Source organism: Peromyscus maniculatus, chromosome 6 (assembly GCF_049852395.1).
Source record: "Peromyscus maniculatus bairdii isolate BWxNUB_F1_BW_parent chromosome 6, HU_Pman_BW_mat_3.1, whole genome shotgun sequence".
NCBI lineage: Eukaryota > Metazoa > Chordata > Mammalia > Rodentia > Cricetidae > Peromyscus > Peromyscus maniculatus.
Window position 1 is genome coordinate 69,019,205 of NC_134857.1, and position 12,250 is coordinate 69,031,454.

At 48.3% G+C, this 12,250-nt stretch overlaps 1 protein-coding gene across 7 annotated transcripts in view; it reads left to right on the plus strand.

Annotated features, from left to right (window-relative positions):
- The window catches only part of Arhgef2 (Rho/Rac guanine nucleotide exchange factor 2), a 54,278-nt gene that overhangs the window by 2,433 nt on the left and 39,595 nt on the right, over positions 1–12,250 (plus strand). For 6 of the 7 annotated variants that reach the window (XM_015995243.3, XM_015995244.3, XM_042279316.2 and 3 more), the window contains exons 2-3: positions 7,833–8,107; positions 9,550–9,682. In XM_015995243.3, the coding sequence (XP_015850729.2) occupies positions 7,854–8,107; positions 9,550–9,682 (387 nt within the window). In that variant the 5' untranslated portion in view covers positions 7,833–7,853. The remainder of the gene's footprint in view (positions 1–7,832; positions 8,108–9,549; positions 9,683–12,250) is intronic. The other variant, XM_076574438.1, reaches the window with a different exon arrangement.

Genomic DNA, 12,250 nt, shown 5'->3' on the forward strand with positions numbered 1-12,250 from the left:
TCCTCTACCCCTCAAACCTCCACCACCACCACCATTTTGGGGACTGTACTGTTCTCTGGCATTGACAGGAAAGTCAGAGAAAGTAAAGGCTCCAGAATGCCAGCACTCGGCCAAGGCAGGCTGATGGCGAAGACACAGAACATTCCTGCCATGGATGAGCTGCCCTGTATCCAGGGTCAGAAAGGAAGGGCAGTACTTCCTGACGCTAACAGAAGCCCTGCTCCTCTGTGGGACTCATGGCTTTAGGGCTCTGTTGCTGTGATAAACACCATGACCATAAGCAACCCGGCAGAGAAAGGGTACATTTCATCTTACAGCTTACAGGAAGTACATCATGTAGAGAAGTCAGGGCAGGAACTTAGATGCAGGAACAAATGTGCAGAGGCCATGAAAGAACACTGCTTGTCCCCCATGTCTCCGGGGTGGTACCCCCAAAGTGGGCTGGACTTGTTCATATTAATCATTAATGAAGAAAATGCCACACAGGCCAATCAATCTTATGGAGACATTTTCTCAGCTGAGGTTCCTTCTCGGATGACCTGGTGGCTTGGGTCAAATTGACAACACAAAGACTCGCCAGCCCAGTGGTTTACCTTTTTCCTTTTTTTGGTTTTTCCAGACAGGGTTTCTCTGTGTAACAACTCTAACTGTCCTGGAACTCGCTCTGTAGACCAGGCTGGCCTTGAACTCAGAGATCCACCTGCCTCTGCCTCCTGAGTGCTGGGATTAAAGGCGTACGCCACCAGACCTGCCCAAAATTTATTTTTTGTGTGTGTGTATGTGTGTGTGTGTATGTGTGTGTATGTGTGTATGTGTGTGTATGTGTATGTATGTGTGTATGTGTGTATGTGTATGCATATGTATATGTGTGTATGTGTGTGTGTGTATGTGTGTATGTGTATGTATGTGTGTATGTGTGTGTATGTGTATGTATGTGTGTATGTGTGTGTATGTGTGTATGTGTATGCATATGTGTATGTGTGTATGTGTGTGTATGTGTATGTATGTGTGTATGTGTGTGTATGTGTGTATATGTGTGTGTATGTGTATGTATGTGTGTATGTGTGTGTATGTGTGTGTATGTGTGTATGTGTGTGTATATGTGTGTGTATATGTGTGTGTATGTGTGTGTATGTGTGTGTGTATATGTGTGTGTATGTGTGTGTGTGTATGTGTGTGTATGTGTGTGTATGTGTATGTATGTGTGTATGTGTGTATGTGTATGTATGTGTATATGTGTGTATGTGTGTATGTGTGTGTGTGTATGTGTGTGTATGTGTGTGTGAGTGTGTGTATGTGTGTGTGAGTGTGTGTATGTGTGTGTGAGTGTGTGTATGTGTGTGTGAGTGTGTGTGAGTGTGTGTGTGTGTGAGTGTGAGTGTGTGTATGTGTGTGTGTGAGTGTGTGTGAGTGTGAGTGTGTGTGTATGTGTGTATGTGTGTATGTGTGTGTGTGAGTGTGTGTAAACATTTTGCCTGTGTAGAAGTATGTGAACCACTTGCATACCTTGTGCCCAAGGGGTTCAGAAGAGAGTGTCAGATTTCCTGGAATTGGAATTGTAGATGATTGTGAGCCTCCCCGTGGGTCCTCTGCAGGAGCAGCGGTGCTCGTAACTACTTCAGGCCCTCTTCAGGTTTTTAAAAAATGTTATGACGTATTTGTATGTATGTGTCCTAGAATTTAAGTCAATAGTCTTGGCGACAGGCATCTTTAGTCACTGAGCGAGCTCACCAGCTATTGTTACTGATTTTGGCTTTAAAGGGATTAAAATTTGGCTTTGGGATTAAAGGCCTGGCTGTTACTGTTTTAATTTTAAATTTATACTTGTTTATTTATGGGGGGGGCACGCACGCTCAAGTGCATGTGGAGGCCAGAGGATGACTTTCCGGAGTTGGGTCCCAGGGATGGGGCGTCAGGCTGGCCAGCTCCCGCTCCCCTCTGAGCCAGCCTCACCGGCCTTGATTGATTGGTTTAGAAGTAGGGTAAGAGGTGAGTGACAGCCCACTTGCTCTCCAGGAGCTGGTGTTCTGGTTTCAGATAACATTGCAGGCTCCCTAGTGTGATGGGTCAGCTTTGAAATCTCATCACCTCCAGTCAACTGCGTGTGTGGCTTTGAGCAAGCTACCGAAGTTCTGTGCGGACAGCCTCTCAGGGATCAAATAGAGAGAAAAATGTCTGGTTGCTGGACAGCTCATGGGGACACCCATAAGTCCACTTCCTCTGTGGGCTCCAATGATATTTAGGAAATGGATATGTTGGGATCCTCAGTCTCCTCCCTGAAACCATTGATGATTGGTATACAGCACATCTCCCCCCCACCCTCCCACCCCCCACCCCCGGGCCTTCGAGACAGGGTTTCTCTGTGTAGCTTTGCGCCTTTCCTGGAACTCACTGTGTAGCCCAAGCTGTCCTCGAACTCACGGAGATCTGCCTGCCTCTGCCTCCTGAGTGCTGGGACTTAAGGCATGCACCACCACTGCCCAGCTATACAGCAGATCTTTAAGCTTTTTCTATAAAGACCCAGAAAAAAATATTTTAGGCTTCTGAGCCGTATGGGCTCTGTCATAATGATCAACTTTGCTGACAATATGCAAATGGATGGACATGTTAAAAAAAACTATGAGTACTGAAATTTGAATTTAATGAAAATTATATGTATAATATACATATTATATATATTATATTTTTGAGACATGATTTTATGTATCCCACATTGGTCTCAAACTCAAGGTGTAACTGATCATGACCCTGAGCTTTTGAGACAAGATTTCACTGTGTAGTCCTAGCTGCTGCTGCCTCCTGAATGCTGGGATTAAAGGCATGTGCCATCACCGTACAGTTTAAAAAACTCTTGGGGCTGGAGAGATGGCTCAGAGGTTAAGAGCACTCACTTCTCTTCCAGAAGTTCTGAGTTCAATTCCCAGCAACCACAAGGTGGCTGACAACCATCTGTAATGAGATCTGGTGCCCTCTTCTGGTGTGCAGGCAGAACACTGTATACATCATAAATAATAAATCTTTTTTTAAAAAATCCTTTAGGAAAAATAAAGCCAGGCTGATCTCTGTGAGTTCGAGGCCAGCCTGGTCTACAGAGCTAGTTCCAGGACAGCCAGGACTACACAGAGAAACCTTATCTTGAAGAAACAAGAAACAAACAACAACAAAAGGATAAGGAGCACCGGGCGGTGGTGGCACACGCCTTTAATCCCAGCACTTGGGAGGCAGAGGCAGGTAGATCTCTGAGAGTTTGAGGCCAGCCTGGTCTACACAGGGAGATCCAGAACAGCCAGAGCTGTTACATAGAGAAACTCTGTTTTGAAAAGCAAACAAACAAAAGATAAGGAGCGGAGCAGCGAGTCTTGCTACCAAGCCTAAAGACCTGAGTTCAATTTCTGGAACCCAAATGGTGGAAGGAAAGGATCAGTTCCCAGAGCTTGTCTTCTAACCTCCACATGCATTCTGTACCAGTCACACTTGTGCCCACTTTTATGGTCTCTCTTTCCCTCACACACACACACACACACACAAGCTAAACAAAATGCGATTGATAAATAAAGATAGGGGCATTGAGATAACAAGAGTGACGCCACTTACCGCAAAACTAAACACCCGGGTCCCATCCCCAGAACCCACAGAAAGGTGGTCACGAGGGAAATAACTCAGCAATGTGGTTCTCTGGCTCCATACCCCCCTATACATAATAATAAAAAATAAGAAATAAGCCAGGAGGGGCTGGAAGGATGGCTCAGTGATTAGGAGCATGGCTATTCTTCCAAGGGCCTGAGTTCAATTCCCAGCATCCACATGGCAGCACACAACTCTCTATCCCTACATCCCATAGGATCTGGTGCTGTCTTCTGGTATACAAATATGCATGCAGACAAAACATCCATTTACATATGACACATAAATAAATTTTTTAAAAACCAGGCATGATGGCGCACCCCTTTAATTTCAGCACTTGGGAGGCAGGTGCAGACGGATCTCTGTGAGTCTGAGGCCATCCTGGTCTACATAGCAAATTTCAGCATAGCCTGGGCTACATAGAGAGATCCTGTCTCAAACAACAAGGGGCTGGAGAGATGGTTCAGTGGTTGAGAACACTGGCTGCTCTCCCAGGGGGGGCCAGGTTTGGCTCCCAGCACCCACATGGTGGCTCACAACCATCTATAACTCTAGACTTAGGGGATCTGAGGTCTTCTGGTTTCTGAGGACAGCATGTATGCAGACAGAATACCCATACATATAAAATCAAGGCTGAAATGGTAATGATGATGTCTGCAGGTGGTGGCGCATGCTCTTTAATCCCAGTGCTCTGGAGGCTGAGGCAGGTGGATCTCTGTGAGTTCAAGGCCAGCCAAGACTACACAATAAAAAAAAATCATTGAAAAAAATAAATGGTAAATAGATAGATAGATAGATAGATAGATAGATAGATAGATAGATAGATAGATAAACAGGACATCTGGGTGTGGTGGTCATACCAGTACTTTGGAGGCTGAGGCAGGTGAGGTTCCATGAATACCTGGGTTACATAGTGAGGTCCTGTCTCAAAACACAAGATCTAGGAATGTCGCTGAGTGACAGAGCATTCTTCCTGCTGCGTGGGCCCTGGGTTTGACATCCAGCACGGCAAATGTAACAGGACAGATTTGGCCTTGTCCGCTGCCGTTTGCCATAGCCCGTTCTAAAGGGCCCTCCCGCCACCTCTCCCTTTCAAGGGCTCTGAGCATCAGACAGGCTGTTCCTTGCTGTTCTTGATAACTTTGCAACACAGTGGTGGTAGCATCAGACTATGGCTTTTTGTTTTCTCTTTTTTTGTCTAGAGACAAACAGAGGGTCACCTTCACATGACGCCTGTGTCTGCTTCTGTCTTAGGTTCTCTTACAGGTCTTCCTTCCGGTAAGCCCGAAATAACAGCAGCAAAATAGCATGTTTTCCTAGCATGTTAGTTATGTTAGTTGCATGATGTATATTATCATCAAGCTCTCTCTCTCTTTTTGAGAGGGTCTGTCTCAGTAGCCCTGGCTGTCCTGTAACTCACTCTGTAGACCAGGCTGTCTTCAAACTCACAGAGATCTGCTGGCCTCTGCCTCCCGAGTGCTGGGAAAAGCTGTGCACCATTACACCCAGATTACCATAAATACCTTAATATCCTTGCAAGTTAGGTGTCTTGGTTACTGTTCTATTGCTGGGAGGAGACGGCAACTTATAAAAGAAAGCTTTTAATTGGGTCTTACACTATCAGAGGTGAGCCCATGACCATCACGGCAGGGAACATGGCAGCGGGCAGGCAGGCATGGTGCTGGAGCAGCAGCTGAGAGCTACATCTGGTCCACAGGACGGAGGAAGAGAGAAAGAGAGAGGGACATTGGACTTGGTGTTTGTTTTTGAGACCTCAAAGCCCTGACTGTCCTGGAACTCACTCTGTAGACTAGGCTGGCCTCAAACCTCCAGAAATCTGCTTCCTGAGTACTGGGATTAAATGTGTGTGCCACCATCACCCAGTTTGGAACGTCATTCTCCTGTTTTCTGAGACTTAAAAAAAAGAAAAGGAGGTCGGGCAGTGGTGGCGCACACCTTTATTCCCAGCACTCGGGAGGCAGAGCCAGGCGGATCTCTGTGAGTTTGAGGCCAGCCTGTGCTACAGAGTGAGTTCCAGGAAAGGCGCAAAGCTACACAGAGAAACCCTGTCTCGAAAAACTTAAAAAAAAAAAAAAAAAAAAAGAGAGAGAGAAAAAAAAAAAGAAAAAGAAAAGGAAAAAGAAGAAGAAGCAAGCCCACGATCAGGAGGTTTAGGAAGGCTATACTTACAAATCTAAAGGACTTCAAATCACAATTCCACGCACGGGCTTGGCTTTGGGCGACAGCACCCCCTATGCACGTTACTATCCTAGTACCCATAATATGCGAGTTAGTGGTGAGCAGCCTAGTTAACTAAGGTCACTGCAGGAGAGGCAGAGACAGTCTTTGGCAGTGGGAGACAGGGGGATACACCAAATGGCCGCTTTTTGCTTTTTTTCCTGCCCTGCCCACTCCATCTCAAGGCCTGTTTCAGAATCTTCTGCCACCAGAGGCGGTGATGTGACTTGATGTGATCTCAGTGAAGAGACCTAGCCTGGGTTGTTCCCTTGTCTCTTGAGCCATTTCCTGAGCTAAGAGGTCAGGGGAAGTTGGAAGGGGGCTGGGGGCAAAAAAAAGAGAAGAAAGAGAGAGCCAGCTCGTGGAAGGTGTCCTCTGACCTCGGATGTACACCATGTCACACATGCGTAAACAAATAAACGAACCTGCTTATTTACCCGCACCGACCACAGCACCTGTGTGGAGGTCAGAGGCCTTTTGGAAATCTGTCTTTCCTTCCACTGTAGGACCCAGACATCGACCTCAGGCTGACAGGCTCGCATACACTGAGCCTTCTCATAAACACCTTTCCCTGTTACTTTATCAACCTGGAAACTTTTCCCTTCCCCGGCCAGATCCCAGCCCTGCCCCCACAACCCGCCGTGCGTGGCCCCCAGTTAATCTGCTCCTCCTATTGGACTTTCTGGAGTCTCCCAGCTAGTAATATGTGCTCACTCCACTGATAAAGACTTTTTTAATTTATTTTTTGAGAGAAGGTATGTAGCCCCGACTGTATGCAGACCAGGCTGGTCTTAAACTCCCAGAGATCTGCCTCTGCCTCCTGAGTGCTGGATTTAAAGGTGTATATGGCTTCACCCATCCTGGCCAAAGACTTTTATGAAATTTCCCTTGTAGCATTTGGTAGTTATGGAGCTACTTTTGAATTGTGCTTTAGTCTAAGTGCACACGTGTGTGCGTGTGTGTATACGCACGCACGCACGCACGCACGCGCACTCACATGAGTATGAACACCTAAGAACAGAAACATTATCTGCTTTTCTTAGCATGGCTTTTTTTTTTTTTTTTTTTTAGTTTTTCAAGACAGGGTTTCTCTGTGTAGCTTTGGTGCCTGTCCTGGATCTCACTCTGTAGACCAGGCTGGCCTCGAACTCACAGAGGTCCACCTGCCTCTGCCTCCCAAGTGCTGGGGTTAAAGGCGTGGGTCACTGTCGCCCTGCTTTCTACCCCAGAGGTGCTCCATGAATGGAGTAACAATGAACAAACGAGAACTTCTTTTGAAAGTTTTCATTTTGAAACAAGGTCTCACCCTGTAGTTTAGGCTGGCTTCCAACTCATTTTTTTTTTTTGCCCGCAGTGGCCTTGAACTCTCCATTTTCCTGTTCTGCCTTCTGAGTGCTGAGATTACAGGCATGAACCACCACTCTCTGCAAAGGCTCTCTACACTGGACAGAACAATGGACTAACAGCCAGAAAGCTCTACACTCAACCCTGCATGCATGCTCAGGCCACTAAGCCAGGCACCCTCCAACTCTGTCTCAGCTAAGTGAGGGCATGGGGTGCTCAGCCGCCTGGCTAACTGTGGAACCTTCTCCAACCAGCCTTCCCTTCCTGTCTTTCGTCTGTCTCTTCTTCCTTTGTTAAGATAGGCTCTCACTGCACAGTCCTGGCTGGCCTGGAACTTGCTACACACAGGTCAAGCTAGCCTCAAACTTGCTAAGATCAGCCTGGCTCTGCTTTCCAAATGCTGGGATTAAAGGAATGCATCACCCACTCACAGCTTCTTTCTTTTTTTAAAAAAGACAGGGCCCCACTCTTAACCCAAATTAGCACAAAACTCACCGTGCAGCCCAGCTTAGACTGATGCCAACTCAGGACCATCCTCCTGTCTCAGCCTCTTGAAGGTCTGTAGCACCATGTCAGGTTCTAAGGTTCTAGAATTCTGCTCACCCTTCTCTTTCTTCTTGATTCAGAGCTGTCTCCGTGTACCTTCCATGAACAGATCGGCCCCAGAGGACCCAGTGCCCCAAAGCCACATTCAACGCTGTCTATCTGCAGTTGAATCCAGGGAGCAGGTGGAGGAAGAGGAGGGTGAGGAGAGGAAGAAGGAAGACCAGGAAGACAGTGATGGCCTTCATGCCTCACCCCTTAGGCGGTCTGGGGCTTTCCGCGCTCATAGCTACACCAATGATTCCTTCAAAAGACACAGTTGGGGGCCTGGCAAGGAGTTCCAGGACCCAATGAGCTGGTGAGTCCCCGGGGGAACCTCCTGACCCGCCCTTCCCCACCTCTAAACCTTGGAGAAAGTGTTTAGAAAGTCACATCCTGGTGTCTTCACCCCCCCATCCTCCTACCCTACCACTGATCTCTCTGGAGAAACAAGGATTTCTGAGGAACGACAAGTTCAAAGCTCTCCTGGAGAATCAGGGCCTTGCCTGTGATGAACCCTGAGGAGGACAGACCCTGCCTTCTAAAACAGGGCTCTCCGCAGCGGTCCTCACTGCTTCCCACGAATCCCACAGGCAGGTGGGTGGTAGTCGGAGGGAATACTGAGTGGGTCCCCTTTGAGTTTCATAGTGTCAAAAAACGTGGAGATCATATAACCCAGCCACTTCTTTTACAGACAGGAAATAGGTCCAGAGAAATTCAGGAGGTTTCTTGAAGGGAGTTAGTGGTGTTTCCCCAGGCTTCAGCCATCCTTCTGGTTTCAGGCAGAGGCAGACCCACGTCCTGGACAGAGCGAGAGCCGGAAACAGCTGGAGTTTTACGTTTGTTAGTTTGTCAGCTGGTTTTTGTTTATTGTTGAGACTGGGTTTCAGGTAGCTCAGGCTGGCCTCAAATTCCTGACCCTCCTAACGCCCTCTCAAGTGCTAAGATGACAGGCATAAGCCACCATGCCTGGCTGGGGACAGCTGCCCTTGCCCAGAGCTCTGCACATGCTTAGCAGGCTTGGTGAGAGGGACCCTTGCCTTCCCTATCTCCTGGAAAATCCCTGACCACTTCCCCAAAATAGAGGAAGTAAAAAAAGAGAAGGCCTGGGGGAGGGGGTGCTTCTCCTCGTGAGTCCAGTGTGAGTAGCCATCTCCGGGGTCAGCTACCACCAGGGCACCGTGTCTTGACTTGGGTATGGTCTCTTTAGCCAAGCCCTTAGCTCTGGTGAGTGGTGCAGCATCCTTCAGCTCTGGCACATGGACACAGGGGGCTTTGCTGAGTGAGGGAGATGCCCCCTGGGACTCCGTCCCAGCACTGGTTTTGTAGAAACTGGGTGGACAGTCATGCCTTCCCACAGGCCTGGCTGACGGCCGAGTGTCTTGAGTGCCTTTTGTGATGCCTGCCTACAGTTTCTCTGGATGTCTAAAGTGTCACCCACCCTTCATGAACAGATGTTAGTACTGCACTCAGGTGCAGAGGGAAGGAGCGCTGGCTGAGTCAGAGGAGAGGCTGGCCGCAGAAACTAAACGAGAATGCTCGCCTTTCTGGAGAGCAGTATTGCTTCGCACCAGCAGGGGCCGCTCTTGTCTGAAGCCAACTGTGCCAGCGCCGAGCTTCGTTTGGGTTTGAGCTGTGCCTATGCTAACAGGAAGGGCTGGGCTGGGGGCAAACAACAGGGCTGGGCTGAGGAACTGTTCGTTCCTGGTGCCCATCACTGACTACTGGCTACAAGGGCAGTGGTGGCAATGTGTGTTTCAGGAGGAGACTGCAGTCATCGGAATGCTCAAGTTCCGAGGAAGACCCCTTTCTGCAGAGCCACGAGGAACTGGACACCTTTCTGGGAGCGCAGCAGCAGCAGCAGCAGCAGCAGGGTGGCCAACCCTCCCACTCGGTATGACAGATAGATCCCGGCCAGGCCGTTGCCTGGCTTCCCATCCTGACCCTCCCGTGCCAGCAGCCACTCTGTGCTTCTTCTGTTCCATCAGCTGCTGAGTCTCTCTGTGCCCGGACCTGGCTCTGGCTCCATCTGGGCCCATCTGAATCTGCCTTCTGTGGCCCTCTGTCTGCTTCCCTGAGTCTGACGCGCTGTCCCCGATGCTCGGTAGCCTGCCTCTGTCTCTTTCTGTAACAGTTTCTTCATTTCCGTGGCTGTCTCTCTGTATTGATATGGGTATCTGTCCCCTTACTTACTTAGAAGACCTCTGTCCCTCTGGTGGCTATAACTACTTCTTTCTGTGGGCCCCGCATTTCCCAGTGTTGGAACTGAACTTATTATTTGTGGGAATAAACTCAGCGTCTGGTACCCTGAAAGACACAGCCACTCTCGAAGAAGGTCTTAATAGGAATAGTGGTTGAGAAAGGATACAGAGCCTCAAGTGCAGATGAGGGGTCACAGTATATCCCGAGAGTCCCTGGATTTAATCCCCAGCAACAGAGGAAGGGCGGGGAAAGGAGAGAGGAAGGAGGGAAAGAGGGAGAGAGAGAGAGAGAGGATATAGCAGTTGCTCAGCTTTCTGGATGAGAGTACAACCAGTGAGTGGTGTTCCAGGTTCTAAGGACCACGGAGGATACACGGGCTTGAGAGGAACCCCTGGCTCCACAAGTTCATGTCCTGCACTCCGGAGAGAGCCTCAAGGACATTGTTAATATATATAATGGAGTTTTTATCTGAATCTGTCAAATGCTAATGGACTAGACATCATTAATGTAATTTTTGGCTGTATATATTGTATATACTTATTGGATAGTTTTCCTTGTATTAGTTATAAGCTTTCTTTAACTTTAGACAAAAAGAGAGGAAATGTGGCGGTATTGTGTTCCCCAAAATATTGTGTACTGTAATAAACTTATGGCTGAAGATTCCCTCCTGAGCTCACTCCTCAGCTGCCCAGGAGCTCCAACCTGACCCTCACTGTTAGAGTGTCTTAGGTGGGAAAGAAAGGGCTGGCTGGGAGGAAGGGACTGTCCAGCCTTTCAGGCAAGTGGCAGGACCCCATCTTATCCGGCTCCTGTTTTTCTCCACTCGCACCTCTGAAAGTTCCCTGCCCTGACTCCCCCATTTTAAGTGAGAGAGTGTAAAACACAGGTTCTGGATCCTAGATTCTCCCCCTTAGCAGCGGATGCACTTACCTCATCTTCCCCCAAATCAGAACTAAAACTGCCATACCATTGCGGTTATTAGAAGAAAGGCATTAGGCTGCCCGACCCAGAGGCTGGCACAGAAGACGTGAGTCCGGGGAATGTCTTTTCTCTTCTTGATTCTCTCCCTTTCTTGCTCGGTCCCTTCTTGGCATTGTGATTTCTCCTCTCCTGCTCTCCCCTGGTGCTCCCCCATCTTTTTCTCTCTGCTCCTCCTCGAATCTTTAAGGCCTCCCCTTAATTCTCTCTTTGCCTCAGGGTTTGGGGCTCTTGTTTTTCTTTCTTGGGGCATTCCTCCAAAGCCTGCAGACCAAAAGCCTGATTCACTGGGGCTGGATAGGGGCTGCAGACAGACGTCTGTAAGCAAAATCTCATTCCAGAGTTGATCTTCTCACACTGTCAAGGGATGTGCGCGTGTGTGCAATGCTTGGCTGCTTGTGGGGTGCTAGAATCTGAACTCTGCTCCTCTCACTTGTCAGGCAGCCACTTCGTGCCCACAGCCCCCTCTGTGGCCCCAAACTTCTAAGCTGCAACTTGTCCTCTGCTCTCCGGCTGGCTACGGCCACTAACGCTCTTATATTTCCCCATTGCTTTTATCTCATTATTTTATTTTATTTGAGATAGATCTACTTATATAGCACAGGCTGGCCCCTCAGTCCTCCTGCCTCTCTGCCCTGCCTAGCTTTGGGATGGCAGGCACACACCACACCCGAACTTTTCTGTTTTGTTTTTGTGTCTTGAGACTGTGTATCCTTAACTGGTTTGGAACTTGGCCTGTAGACCAGGCTCACCTCCAACTTGTGACGATTTTCCTGTCTCTTAAGTGCAAGGATTGCAGGCATGAACCACTACTCCCAACTCAGGCTTTGTGTTTAAAAAATACAGTATTTACAAGATTTATAAGTGCCAAAGCCAAAACAAAAACAAAAATACTTCCCATCCCAAGACATCATCAATACCTTCATCCCTGCTGAGTGCTGACAAGCTGTCCTTCCTTCCTTCCTTCCTTCCTTCCTTCCTTCCTTCCTTTCTCTTCTCCTCCTCCTTTTTCTTCTTCTTGTTAGATTTGGTTCTTCAAGACAGACTTTCTCTGTGTATCTTTGGTGCCTGTCCTGGAACTCACTCTGTAGACCAGGTTGGCTTTGAACTCACAGAGATCCACCTACTTCTGCCTCCCTAGTGCTGGGATTAAAGGTGTGTGCCACCACTGCCCGGCTTTTTCCTCTTTAAAAAAAAAAAAAAAAGTATTTATTGAGACCAGGTTGGTCTATAAAGGACTTCCAGAACTCTCAGGCTACCTCTGCCTCCCAAGTGCCAGGAT